The 13246-nt window shown below is 40.1% G+C and overlaps 1 protein-coding gene across 6 annotated transcripts in view; it reads right to left on the reverse strand.

Moving 5' to 3' along the window:
• Positions 1 to 12297: 12297 nt before the first annotated feature.
• LOC138959119 (glycerol-3-phosphate dehydrogenase, mitochondrial-like) overlaps positions 12298 to 13246 on the reverse strand; it is a 51066-nt gene continuing 50117 nt past the window's right edge. For 5 of the 6 annotated variants that reach the window (XM_070330470.1, XM_070330473.1, XM_070330469.1 and 2 more), the window contains one exon: positions 12298 to 13212. Coding sequence is in view for 2 of the 6 variants with exons in the window: in XM_070330473.1 (XP_070186574.1) it covers positions 13090 to 13212 (123 nt within the window). In the remaining 4 variants the exon portion in view is untranslated. The remainder of the gene's footprint in view (positions 13213 to 13246) is intronic. The other variant, XM_070330472.1, reaches the window with a different exon arrangement.

The raw sequence follows: 13246 nt of genomic DNA on the forward strand, positions 1-13246 counted from the left end.
TCATGTCTCGCCTTGTCCTTTTCCTCCCGTCCGCTTTTGTCTGCAAGAATTGTCTAAGTTAGAAATTGTTATCATCTTTTGTTTTCTTTGTTTTTGTTTGTTTGTTTGTTTTCATGTCTTGTTTCTGTCTTTTGTGTCGTCATCCCTGTTGGTCTCTTTGTCTGTAGTCGTTGTTTGTCTGTCTGTCTGTCTGTCTGTCTGTCTCCCTATGCGTGCGTGCGTGCGTGTATATATATTTCTCTCTCTTTCTCTGCTAAGAGATTTTAACAAATCTCGGAAGAAAGTCTCTGCTGACTTTCAATTGTTTCTTTCACAATTTTTGATGTTTTATAATGTGGTCACCGTGAAAGTTGCATCGCCTTTAAAGCGATCCAATTGAATAAAGCAGAAAACTTCTTCTTTACCAAGTCCTGTGTTGAACAGCAGTGAAAAGTTGACCGCTTTTCCTGTTTAACCTTTTCAAAATTAGATCTAACTTGTTCGCGTATCCATTTCTGGATCTGCAGGCTGGTACAGAGTTACCTCCCTTTAGGCTTTTTCAAATTTCCCTTGTTTTAACCTAATTTCTTGGTTAAAACTTGTCTAAATTTCTAAATTCTTTCTTAATAAATATCAATTCTACACTTTGGCCTTAAATCAAAGTGTTTCCCTTCACAGATATCCTCTTGGGGTTGTCAGATGAGGGTAGTCTCCCATGCCAACAGAAGCTACCATTCAGAGAATGGTTTGCTTCTTAGTTGGATACCATGGGTTGACAACTCTCGCCATCAGTACCACCTGACCACTGATGTGACACAATAGTGTCGAAACACGTGTCTGGTCTAGGTACAAATACAATGGTCCTCCTCAGGACTAGATTACTTTGCGATACGTCCCCCACAAAGGGACTTTGCTCTGTAAATCTTGGTCCCCCTTGAGGAGGGTCTGATGCTCCCAATAGGCTGTCTGTGAAGGGATACATATTTCTCTCTCTTTCTCTGCTAAGAGATTTTAACAAATCTCGGAAGAAAGTCTCTGCTGACTATCAATTGTTTCTTTCACAATTTCTGATGTTTTATAATGTGGTCACCGTGAAAGTTGCATCGCCTTTAAAGCGATCCAATTGAATAAAGCAGAAAACTTCTTCTTTACCAAGTCCTGTGTTGAACAGCAGTGAAAAGTTGACCGCTTTTCCTGTTTAACCTTTTCAAAATTAGATCTAACTTGTTCGCGTATCCATTTCTGGATCTGCAGGCTGGTACAGAGTTACCTCCCTTTAGGCTTTTTCAAATTTCCCTTGTTTTAACCTAATTTCTTGGTTAAAACTTGTCTAAATTTCTAAATTCTTTCTTAATAAATATCAATTCTACACTTTGGCCTTAAATCAAAGTGTTTCCCTTCACAGATATCCTCTTGGGGTTGTCAGATGAGGGTAGTCTCCCATGCCAACAGAAGCTACCATTCAGAGAATGGTTTGCTTCTTAGTTGGATACCATGGGTTGACAACTCTCGCCATCAGTACCACCTGACCACTGATGAGACACAATAGTGTCGAAACACGTGTCTGGTCTAGGTACAAATACAATGGTCCTCCTCAGGACTAGATTACTTTGCGATACGTCCCCCACAAAGGGACTTTGCTCTGTAAATCTTGGTCCCCCTTGAGGAGGGTCTGATGCTCCCAATAGGCTGTCTGTGAAGGGATACATATTTCTCTCTCTTTCTCTGCTAAGAGATTTTAACAAATCTCGGAAGAAAGTCTCTGCTGACTTTCAATTGTTTCTTTCACAATTTCTGATGTTTTATAATGTGGTCACCGTGAAAGTTGCATCGCCTTTAAAGCGATCCAATTGAATAAAGCAGAAAACTTCTTCTTTACCAAGTCCTGTGTTGAACAGCAGTGAAAAGTTGACCGCTTTTCCTGTTTAACCTTTTCAAAATTAGATCTAACTTGTTCGCGTATCCATTTCTGGATCTGCAGGCTGGTACAGAGTTACCTCCCTTTAGGCTTTTTCAAATTTCCCTTGTTTTAACCTAATTTCTTGGTTAAAACTTGTCTAAATTTCTAAATTCTTTCTTAATAAATATCAATTCTACACTTTGGCCTTAAATCAAAGTGTTTCCCTTCACAGATATCCTCTTGGGGTTGTCAGATGAGGGTAGTCTCCCATGCCAACAGAAGCTACCATTCAGAGAATGGTTTGCTTCTTAGTTGGATACCATGGGTTGACAACTCTCGCCATCAGTACCACCTGACCACTGATGAGACACAATAGTGTCGAAACACGTGTCTGGTCTAGGTACAAATACAATGGTCCTCCTCAGGACTAGATTACTTTGCGATACGTCCCCCACAAAGGGACTTTGCTCTGTAAATCTTGGTTCCCCCTTGAGGAGGGTCTGATGCTCCCAATAGGCTGTCTGTGAAGGGATACATATTTCTCTCTCTTTCTCTGCTAAGAGATTTTAACAAATCTCGGAAGAAAGTCTCTGCTGACTTTCAATTGTTTCTTTCACAATTTCTGATGTTTTATATATATATATATATATATGTGTGTGTGTGCGTGCGTAGTGCGTGTATTTGTGTGTTCTGTGTGTGTGTGTATGCGCAAGGACGAGAGAGAGAGAGAGAGAGAGAGAGAGATCAAATCAAATCAAATTTTATTTTAGAGAGAGAGAGAGAGAGAGAGAGAGAGAGAGAGAGGAGAGAGAGAGAGAGAGAGAGAGAGAGAGAGAGAGAGAGAGAGAGAGAGAGAGAGAGAGAGAGAGAATAAACTCACCATCAGCCATGATAAAATATGCTAGTGTTGAAATGAATACTATGTGCTGAAAGAACTTCATTTTCGCTGATCGTCGGCAAATGAAATCCAACAGTAACAACAATTTTGTAAAACTGTAGTAGATTTATTCATGTAATGTAGGCCTACCGTTTAAATTTCCGACCCAAGAAATCTTCTCCTCCCTATGGACGCATTTTATGACTTAACCTAGCCTGGTGCGGTGTTATTACAGTGCCACTGGTTAATTGACAGAGACAAAATAAAGAAAACTGTCAAATAGTTTCCATCGGTGTGTTATCTTTGGGTGCATGGGTCCAAAACTGAAGACCAAACAGGCTCACCCTGTACCGCGACAATATGTTGCGACAACCAGCTGACAGTATACATATGACGCGACATCATTGCGACCAACAGTGTTAGGATTGATAATTAAGAATTCTCCAATTGGGCTTTCGTGTGAATTTGAGGTTATTGATTCCCTGACGGGGAAGGCTGAGCACAAACTGAAGCAGTCGCAACATTATAATAACAACGTATAATTTAAAAGTATTATGATAAACTGAACAGTACTTTTACAACAACAACAACAACAACAACAACAACAACAACAGCAGCAGCAACATTATGATCCAAGAAATACACAGCAGGAAGACAGACCGTGAGAATCTCCATCTCCACCACCACACCACACTGACCCCCCCCCCCCCCCCCCCCCCTCGCGGGCTGTCCCCGCCTGTTGCGCAAATAAAGAATAGAATAGCATACAATAAGTTAAAACAAAAGAAAAGCAAAATAAGATAAAAATAAAATTAATGATAAACTATTACGACATAAGAAAGGAAAAAAAAAGAAAAAAGAAAACAAATAGGAAATAACATAAATGAAAATAAAATACAGAAAAAAACACGCTCGCGTGCGCACGCACGCACGCACACACACACACACACACACACACACACACACACACACACACACACACACACACACACACACACACACACACACACACACACACACACACACACACACACACACAAGTAAAAGATACAAACAGGTATGGATAAAAAGTGTAAAAAAACCAAAAACAACAGAAACACTTACTCTTTCTGAAGAAAATGTGTTTTAAATCCACGTTGCTTTGGTGGTGAGCCAAACTTGCGTTGCACGTGATGTAAGTATTGATGTGTCTCCCTTGCTTTTATACTGACCGCTCTTCATTTCAAGTGTCACTGTCACTGTCAACGCCTAAACTGTCCGGACAACCAGATGACCCTTCTCAATCAGAGACACTGCTCCGAAATTAAATGTGGACAGTGGGAAGTTGTGAGAGGAATGACAATTAACAGCGAATGAATCAGATCGCTTGTCAGTCGACGAGCGGAGCAATACTTCTTGAAGTTGGGCAAACGGTGCGTTATACATGCCCAATGTTATTACTAACAAGACATTTATCATGGCTGGACCTTGTGGACGAAGAAAGGGCGGGTAAGTAGTTACGGGGGACATGGCCCTCAAGATGCTGTTAACATGTAGCATTTGAAAGGGAAATTTTGGGTCTCTCTTTGAGAATTAGGGAGATTTGCCGGGTAAGGGAGAATCAATCAATCAATCAATCAATATGAGGCTTATATCGCGCGTATTCCGTGGGTACAGTTCTAAGCGCAGGGATTTTATTTATTTTCTTTAAATTTTTTATGCAATTTATATCGCGCACATATTCAAGGCGCAGGGATTTATCTATGCCGTGTGAGATGGAATTTTTTTTACACAATACATCACGCATTCACATCGGCCAGCAGATCGCAGCCATTTCGGCGCATATCCTACTTTTCACGGCCTATTATTCCAAGTCACACGGGTATTTTGGTGGACATTTTTATCTATGACTATACAATTTTGCCAGGAAAGACCCTTTTGTCAATCGTGGGATCTTTAACGTGCACACCCCAATGTAGTGTACACGAAGGGACCTCGGTTTTTCGTCTCATCCGAAAGACTAGCACTTGAACCCACCACCTAGGTTAGGAAATGGGGGAGAAAATTGCTAACGCCCTGACCCAGGGTCGAACTCGCAACCTCTCCCTTCCGAGCGCAAGTGCGTTACCACTCGGCCACCCAGTCCACTAGAAGGGAACACCCATCAGATCCAGGACTGCTGTATGGCGTTGGTGGCAAACTGCTGTAAAAAGACAATTGTTCGCTTATAACGTGTTTCACGGCCGTTTTCTTCTATGACATGGAACAGTTGTGTGTGTGTGTGTGTGTGTGTGTATGTGTGTTTGTTTGTTTGTGTGATTGTGTGTGTGTGTGCGTGTGTGTGTGTGTGTGTGTGTGTTTCGTTTTAAACCGAAGACCTCCCTTCATTTTAAAATTATTATCTTGGAAACCACCATATATAGATGTGTTCAGTCTCTTAGTTTACGTAGGACAAGAACACACTTTCACGTGGACACATATCACACACACACACACAAAAACAATCCAACAACAAAACAACAGCCTGACTACTTTCTGCTGAGTAGATTGAGTTGTTGTTGTTGCTGAATTGATTTGTTTGGAAAAGGTCCCCTAATATGGACCGGTGTAACACGAAATTTTTACTCCACGAAAAATTTACTCCGGAGGAAATATTTCGTACGAAATTCTTACTCCGAGTACACTTTTCGAGAAAAGAACTCCCCAAGGCACGACAAAATTACTCCTTCCACGAAATTTTTACTCCCCATTTTTACATTTAGTCAAGTTTTGACTAAATGTTTTAACATAGAGGGGGTAATCGAGACGAGGGTCGTGGTGTATGTGTGTGTGTGTGTGTGTGTCTGTCTGTGTGTGTGTGTAGAGCGATTCAGACTAAACTACTGGACCGATCTTTATGAAATTTGACGTGAGAGTTCCTGGGTATGATATCCTCAGACGTTTTTTTCATTTTTTTGATAAATGTCTTTGATGACGTCATATCCGGCTTTTCGTGAAAGTTGAGGCGGCACTGTCACGCTCTCATTTTTCAACCAAATTGGTTGAAATTTTGGTCAAGTAATCTCCGACGAAGCCCGGACTTCGGTATTGCATTTCAGCTTGGTGGCTTAAAAATTAATTAATGACTTTGGTCATTAAAAATCTGAAAATTGTAAAAATATTATATATTTTATAAAACGATCCAAATTTACGTTCATCTTATTTTCCATCATTTTCTGATTCCAAAAACATATAAATATGTTATATTTGGATTAAAAACAAGCTCTGAAAATTAAAAATATAAAAATTATGATCAAAATTAAATGTTCGAAATCAATTTAAAAACACTTTCATCTTATTCCTTGTCGGTTCCTGATTCCAAAAACATATAGATATGATATGTTTGGATTGAAAACACGCTCAGAAAGTTAAAACGAAGAGAGGTACAGAAAAGCGTGCTATCCTTCTCAGCGCAACTACTACCCCGCTCTTCTTGTCAATTTCACTGCCTTTGCCATGAGCGGTGGACTGACGATGCTACGAGTATACGGTCATGCTGCGTTGCATTGCGTTCAGTTTCATTCTGTGAGTTCGACAGCTACTTGACTAAATGTTGTATTTTCGCCTTACGCGACTTGTTTTTACTTCCAGTAAAAATCTCGTACGTAAAAATGGGATGCGGGCGAAGGGATAATGCCAATAAGTGATCTCGCGCACACGAATGTCCCGCTACCCTCCTTCCACCACCAAGAACTAACAGGGGACAAGGGAGTAAAAATATCGTACACCTGGCATGAGAAGTTAAATTGCTCGTGTTGAGGTGAAGTAATTTATTCGTTATTTATTCGTCAGGGGAGTAACATTTTTGTACGAAATGTTTACTCGGAACTCACCTGTCTTGGGGAGCAATTTTCTCGTGCAATGGGGGAGTGCTTTTTTCGTAAAGGGAGTAACTTTTTCGTACGAAATGTTTTCTCCGGAGTAAAAATCTCGTGGGAGTAATTTTCTCGTGTTACACCGGCTCCTAATCAGTATGCACCATCTTCTGTTCTCACAAAGTGACGGTGCTAGAGCGCTCAAAACAATTTCATTCGCCACATTTACCCTCTCTGGATAACTTCATTGCACATGGCAACAGTTGCGGACGCACAAACTACGAAACCGTCAGGCTTTTTTCAATTTGTTTAGTTTCTGTCCACAGACACAGCTGTTCACACACAATTAGCTTTAATTATATGACAGTTTAGAATGCAATTGTTACATTTTAATAGTGTTGGTCCCGTCTTTCTCGCGCAAACAAAAAGTAACAGCAAAATCTCAAACGGTAAGCTTATGTGTGTGTCCCTTCAACAAATAGAAGAAAAGTTTCATTCACACTCATGCATCAAGAAACTTGCTGAAAATAGCCCATAACTAGCCCTCAAACTTTCAAAACATATATCAAACGGTCTTCTTTACGTGAAAGTTGGTAATTTAATTTATTTTGTCTCTGTTTTTGATAGGTTTCTTCTTGTGCTTCAAATAATGTACTCATCGAACCGAAACAAATAAACTTCTGATGCATATTTCAATTAGTCAGACACGCACACTAAGTTGTATCATGTTACTTTGAAGTATGTGGGGATTTTTTTTACAATGATTCGTGATGGCCTCTTGACTGGTCCATATTAGGCGCCCGGGCTCCTAATACGAATAAATCACTTGTGAATATTTCTTTTATTTAAATTTGGCTGAATGTCTATCAAAGCTTATTCGCTCAAATAAGACCTGACGTTCAACCAAAGGGTGAGAAGAACTAACAAGCACACAAAGAAACTTCTTCGCACGAAAACAAGCCAGTTATTGGAATGGAAAAAGAAACAGTGGGCCCTATATCAGGGGCTTTCCCCCTGACTGGCACCAATGTCTATCCACGAAATCTTTTCACAAACATTGCTGGCCGTATAAAGGAAAGATCAGTAATGGTTTAGGCCTACATTAATTTGGAATGTTGTACTGAAGCGTGTAACTTGTAAGATAACGGTCATGGGTAGGCTAGTGTGTGCGTGTGTGTGGTGTTGCGCGCTCGTGTGTATGTGGTGGGGGAGGGGTTGAGGTGGGGGGTTTGTCTCATTTCAGAAGCCTGACAGTGATCGTACAACAGTGTTGCAACATCGAAAGGGTTTCGAAGAAGGATGACTTCATTGCCTCTGGTGCTGTAATGGACAATGCCGTATGACTTGTCTTGCTGGTTTCTCACGCTGAAACATTCTGCCGCTTGTGCATACGAGGAATGTTAGACAACTTCACACACGCGTGTGTATGCAAGGAGACAGAGAGAGAAAGAGAGTAAGAGAGTAAGAGAGAGAGAGAGAGAGAGAGAGAGAGAGAGAGAGAGAGAGAGAGAGAGAGAGAGAGAGAGAGAGAGAGAGAGAGAGAGAGAGAGCGGAGAGAGAGAGAGAGAGAACGAACGAACTTTATTTCTCAAGGATGGAGATTTGATTTTAGGCTGACGCCTGGTCTTACAATCTGTCCCTGCTAAACTAAGACATAAAAATAGAGACAATAAAAGGACAAACATCAATCACAATCATACAGTATTACAAACTACATTACCTAGCTATACGAATACATAATGCATAACAGAACATTGAAAAGTACATGTATGTCAATAAAATACAAAGGGAGAGAGAGGGAGAGGGAGACGCACAGAGGGAGTGGGTGGGAGAGAGCGGTGGGATTCCTTACCTGGTTTAGACATGTGCACAAGGTGTGGATGAAAAGGAGGTGGGGTTTGTATACATGTGTGTGTGCGAGAGAGAGAGCGTGTGTACATGGAGTGCGTGCAAGCGTTACTAGTGTATGAGTGTGTGTACGAGTGTGTGTGTGTGTGTGTGTGTGAGTGTGTGTATGATTGTGTGTGTGTGTGTGTGTGTGTGTGTGTGTGTGCGCGCACGTACGTTTCCAGCCAGATTGCAAATAAGTAGAAGTTTTCCCCATCCATCCATCTCATCCATATAAATACAACAGAATTTTTTTTTCTCTTTCAAATATTTATTTTAAATGTATTTAGTTGAGAGGCAAGAGAGGTCAGTTCACACCTAATAAGTCATCAACCAACCAGTAGTTTGGCCCTACAACTATATAGGCTATATATGTCACAGTGGAAATGAGAATCCAGTGAGATTCCGAATCGCACTAGTGGAGATTGGAATTCCAGTTTGCACTAGGGCAAACTAGAATTCTCATCTCCACTGGATATTTGTTAGTGAAGATTGGAATTCCAGTTTGCCCTAGTGCAAACGGGAATCCAGTTTCAGTGGAGATGGGAACTGATTCCAGTTTTCACTAGGGGAAATAGGAATTGGATGAAATAATGTGTTCAGAGGTTTATAATTGTTAAAACCATTTCATTTTGAGTCATTCATGATTTTAAGGCTTACTCATTGCAGGTATTAAAATGCAGAAAAAAATTATTATTGAATTGATATAATCGAACAACACAGAGTAGTTTCTGGAACTTAACAGTGTGCAAATGCAAGGGCAACTGTCTAACGAAACGGTGCAATTGCCGAAAAGCAAACATAGACTGCTGTACAAAATGTCACCCAGAAAGCACATTTTGCAAGAACTGTTGATGGATTTCCAGTGAAATGAAAAAATGAAAAAAAGGCATGTTTGTGTGTGTGCGTGAGTGCATGCATGTGTGGGAGTATGTGTGTAAAGGCATGTAGCATAGATAGGCCTACCTTTCATGCTTCATCTTTTATAAACTTTTAACTTTTTGATATGATTTAATGATATTGATAATAAAAACCTTATTGTGCGCAATTACTCTGTGTTGTTCGATTATATCAATTCAATAATATTTATTTTTATTTCTGCATTTCAATACCTGCAATGAGTAAGCCTTAAAGGCACAGTAAGCCTCCCGTAAACCATCACAGAGCTCCCCGAGCGTCTAAATACAGTACAAGCATACTTCCATTTGAACGCTCACCGAACGGGAACATCCTGGCTGCTTTCTGTCGAGCGTGAGACATTTTCCAAGAATTTATTTTCGTAGACTTGTTCCGTTAACAACAACGGCGCCTCGTTTTTGCGCTAGACCTAACTTTTAAAATCTAAATGATAAATTGACAGCTTGTTACACAAACATTCTTTAATCATAAAAGAATTCGTTTTTCATCAAGACAAGATCAGAACAATTCGAAGTTGTGAAAGTTTAAAAAAAGAAAAGCCCGGAAGCAGGGTCACGCAAGGGTCGTAGCAGACGACGGCCGGTTTATCAGTGCAAATCGCCGTTCCTCTCAACAGTCAAAAGCCATCGCTAGAGTTATTGTGAACCACAGCCGTTGTTTCGTGCATAAAAAAAACGTGCTATTGTAGATAAGCTCACGTCGAGTCGCATTCAAATGACTAACTATGACGACTGCATTGTGAAAAGGGAAAACTGGATCACACGGGTTCACGATGGCTCAGGGGTAAGATAAACCACGCAAAAATAAATTCTTTGAAAATTGTTCGCTCTTTACGGAGGGCACCTAGGATGTTCTCAATTGGTGAGTGTTTAAATGAAATGGTGTTTGTATTGTGTGTAAAAGCCTGACCGTATCTGTGATGGTTTACGGGAGGCTTACTCTGCCTTTAAAGTCATGAGTGACTCAAAATGAAATGGTTTTAACAAAAATTATAAACCTTTGAACACATTATTTCCCCCAATTCCTATTTCCCCTTGTGAAAACTGGAGTTCACATCTCCACTGAAACTGGATTCCCGTTTGCACTAGGGCAAACAGGAATTCCAATCTTCACTAACACATATCCAGTGGAGATGAGAATTCTAGTTTGCCCTAGTGCAAACTGGAATTCCAATCTCCACTAGTGCGATTCGGAATCTCACTGGATTCTCATTTCCACTGTGACATATATAAGTCAGAAACAAACAAATTACACACACACAAAACAGAAACGCACTGAGAATGCTTCTTTCAAATAATCTCATTTCAAACGACCCCAAAACTACTAGCGCATATATATGTGAATAAGGGGAAGAAAAACATGGCCTTTCGTTTGGTTACTTGAAAACAGAAAGTCGGGTGCAGCAACTAGGAGAACACCTTCTAAATAATAGACTGTACTTGCATAAATACTTGATAGATCAATGCTTGAATGACTTCGAAATGTTACCCTTGCGAACAAGTTCAGACGGAAAGGTTTGTCACAAATAGTACCTTACCCGCCCCTTTTCCTTTCTCTCCCCGAGTCCCCATTCATATTTCTGCACTTCTGTTTTAGTAACACGGCACAGAGACATACTTACAAAACAATCTTTTTTTCACTTTGGTCCGCCTTCCAGTGACAAATAAACATTGCATTTTGTGCTCCTCAGAATGAGGACAACAGGAAAAGCTGAAAGCTTTGGTCACTCCATCATATCACTGAAGATGAGAACTGTTTTTTTTAATCATTTTCTTGTTAGGAGAGATAAATTGCCAGTCAAAACTTTAGCACGGCTTTGTGCACAGCTTAAGAAAGAAAGAAAAGCTGAAAAAGTTAACATTTAGGTGAATAGGTAAACACTGATTACAAAATATGTGAGATGAATAAGCAATATATATATACATAAAAAAGGATGTAAAAGTGTAAATGGCATGACATATGTGCTGACTAACTCAATGGCAATGTAAAACTGCTTAATTGGACTGAGAAACTGCAAGGATCCAAATTAAACAAAAATACAAAATTAAAAAATGTATCACAAAATACAGAATGCTATCAAAACCACAGCAAGCTGTGTGGAAGTCAATCAAAAATACACGCTGAAGACAACAAACAAACAAACAAGCAAGCAAGCAAGCTAGCAATTAACAAGGACGGGGCTGAATAAGTAACAGGGAAATGATATCAACCATTGCACATCAGCAACAGTTTTAAACACAGCTTTTTCGTACAGTTGTGATAGTGTACAAGCATAATTATTATAACAGTAACAGTGCAAGCAAATGACATACAGGGGCAAGCATTTATAACAGTAACAGTGCAAGCAAATGACATACAGGGGCACGTACAACACGATCACCAAGTCAGCAGAAGCTAATTCTGACCTGAGTTTCATCATTATCATTTGGTGTCATGTTTATGGATTTACAAGCAGCAATTGCGATTCCAACTGGGGTAATATCTTCTAAAACTATACTGTATTGATATGAATACATCCTAGGTGAGTGCTTGAATTGCTTTGAACGTTACTCCAGAGAACAAGTAGACAGAAAGGCTTGTTAAAATATTAATATTAACACCCCCCCAACCATATCATGTCTAGAGAACACTATCTTCCTATCAACCTTCTCCTATAGAGAGGTGCCCTTCAACTGAGATTCTCAAACAAGCACATGTGAACAGTGTACAACACAAATCAATTAAAGCAGATGAATTCCAGCTCAAGCGGTCACTCGATTAAGTTTACAACCTGTTTAAACAACAACAATGAGCACCAATGAAATGGGTGTGGCTTTGAAGAAAAAAGCGTGTCCACTGATTTGCACACAAACAACATACATAGAACACTGCCTGGGGAACACTTCAAGACACAACTCACATACTTTCAGCATACAGGGAATTTTATTTCCACTCTTTACAGATTCTGTCTGGTTTTGACTACCAAGAAAAATATATCACAATTGTATTGATTTCTGGACATACCACATGTATAGGTACAACCAAGATACTTGATGACAAGTTTTAGTTGTTACACTTATCGGGTGCTCCGAAATTCAACAACAGCCTTTTTACATTTAGTTACTATAACAAATATGGTCTTCACTGCAAAAGATGCATGGTTACATAAGAAAGGTTGGCAGGGGTGAAGTGTTTTGCTTTCATTCTATAGATTTTGAGCATATAGAATAGAAATTCTTGCCAATGCTGGTACAAGTCTTTTAAGGCTGAGGATGTGATGTAATGCAGTGAAGACAGTGCAGATATGGATGACAACAGCTGTGTACCTAACCCATGGCACAAACATACACTATGCAGTCAGTTGGAGACAGCGATCTTGACGACGCTGCATGTCATGTATCTGAAGGTGAAGCTATGCATGCCGCATACACTACGAGTACTTTGAAGTGTGTGAATAATTACACTGCCTTGTTTAAAACCTTTAAATCTATGAGCAGTTTGATGCTGGTTGCTAATGTCCACATGGCAATGAATGGTCCTTTTTTCACTGATAAACCATGGAATAATCACATTGCTTTAAGCGCTTGAAAGAACAGACCACTACAGAGCCAGTAAGCCAAAAATCTGCGAAAAAGATGAAAGGTCAGGTCAATGTGTTGATCTACTGAAATGATAGATTATGGCACATATGAAAGAGCGGTTGACAGCTGTGAGTCTCACACTCCGCCGCCGCTGCGTTCCACTGGGATGGCCTTGACCTCACTCTCATCTACGCAGGACTGAGCCGCCATGGCAAATCTGGAGTTGCTAACTCTCCCCAACTTGATTGCATTCATCAGCTGAAACCCACAAACACAATTGTTAGCCAGGGCT

Source organism: Littorina saxatilis, linkage group LG2 (genome assembly GCF_037325665.1).
Source record: "Littorina saxatilis isolate snail1 linkage group LG2, US_GU_Lsax_2.0, whole genome shotgun sequence".
Classification (NCBI taxonomy): Eukaryota; Metazoa; Mollusca; class Gastropoda; order Littorinimorpha; family Littorinidae; genus Littorina; species Littorina saxatilis.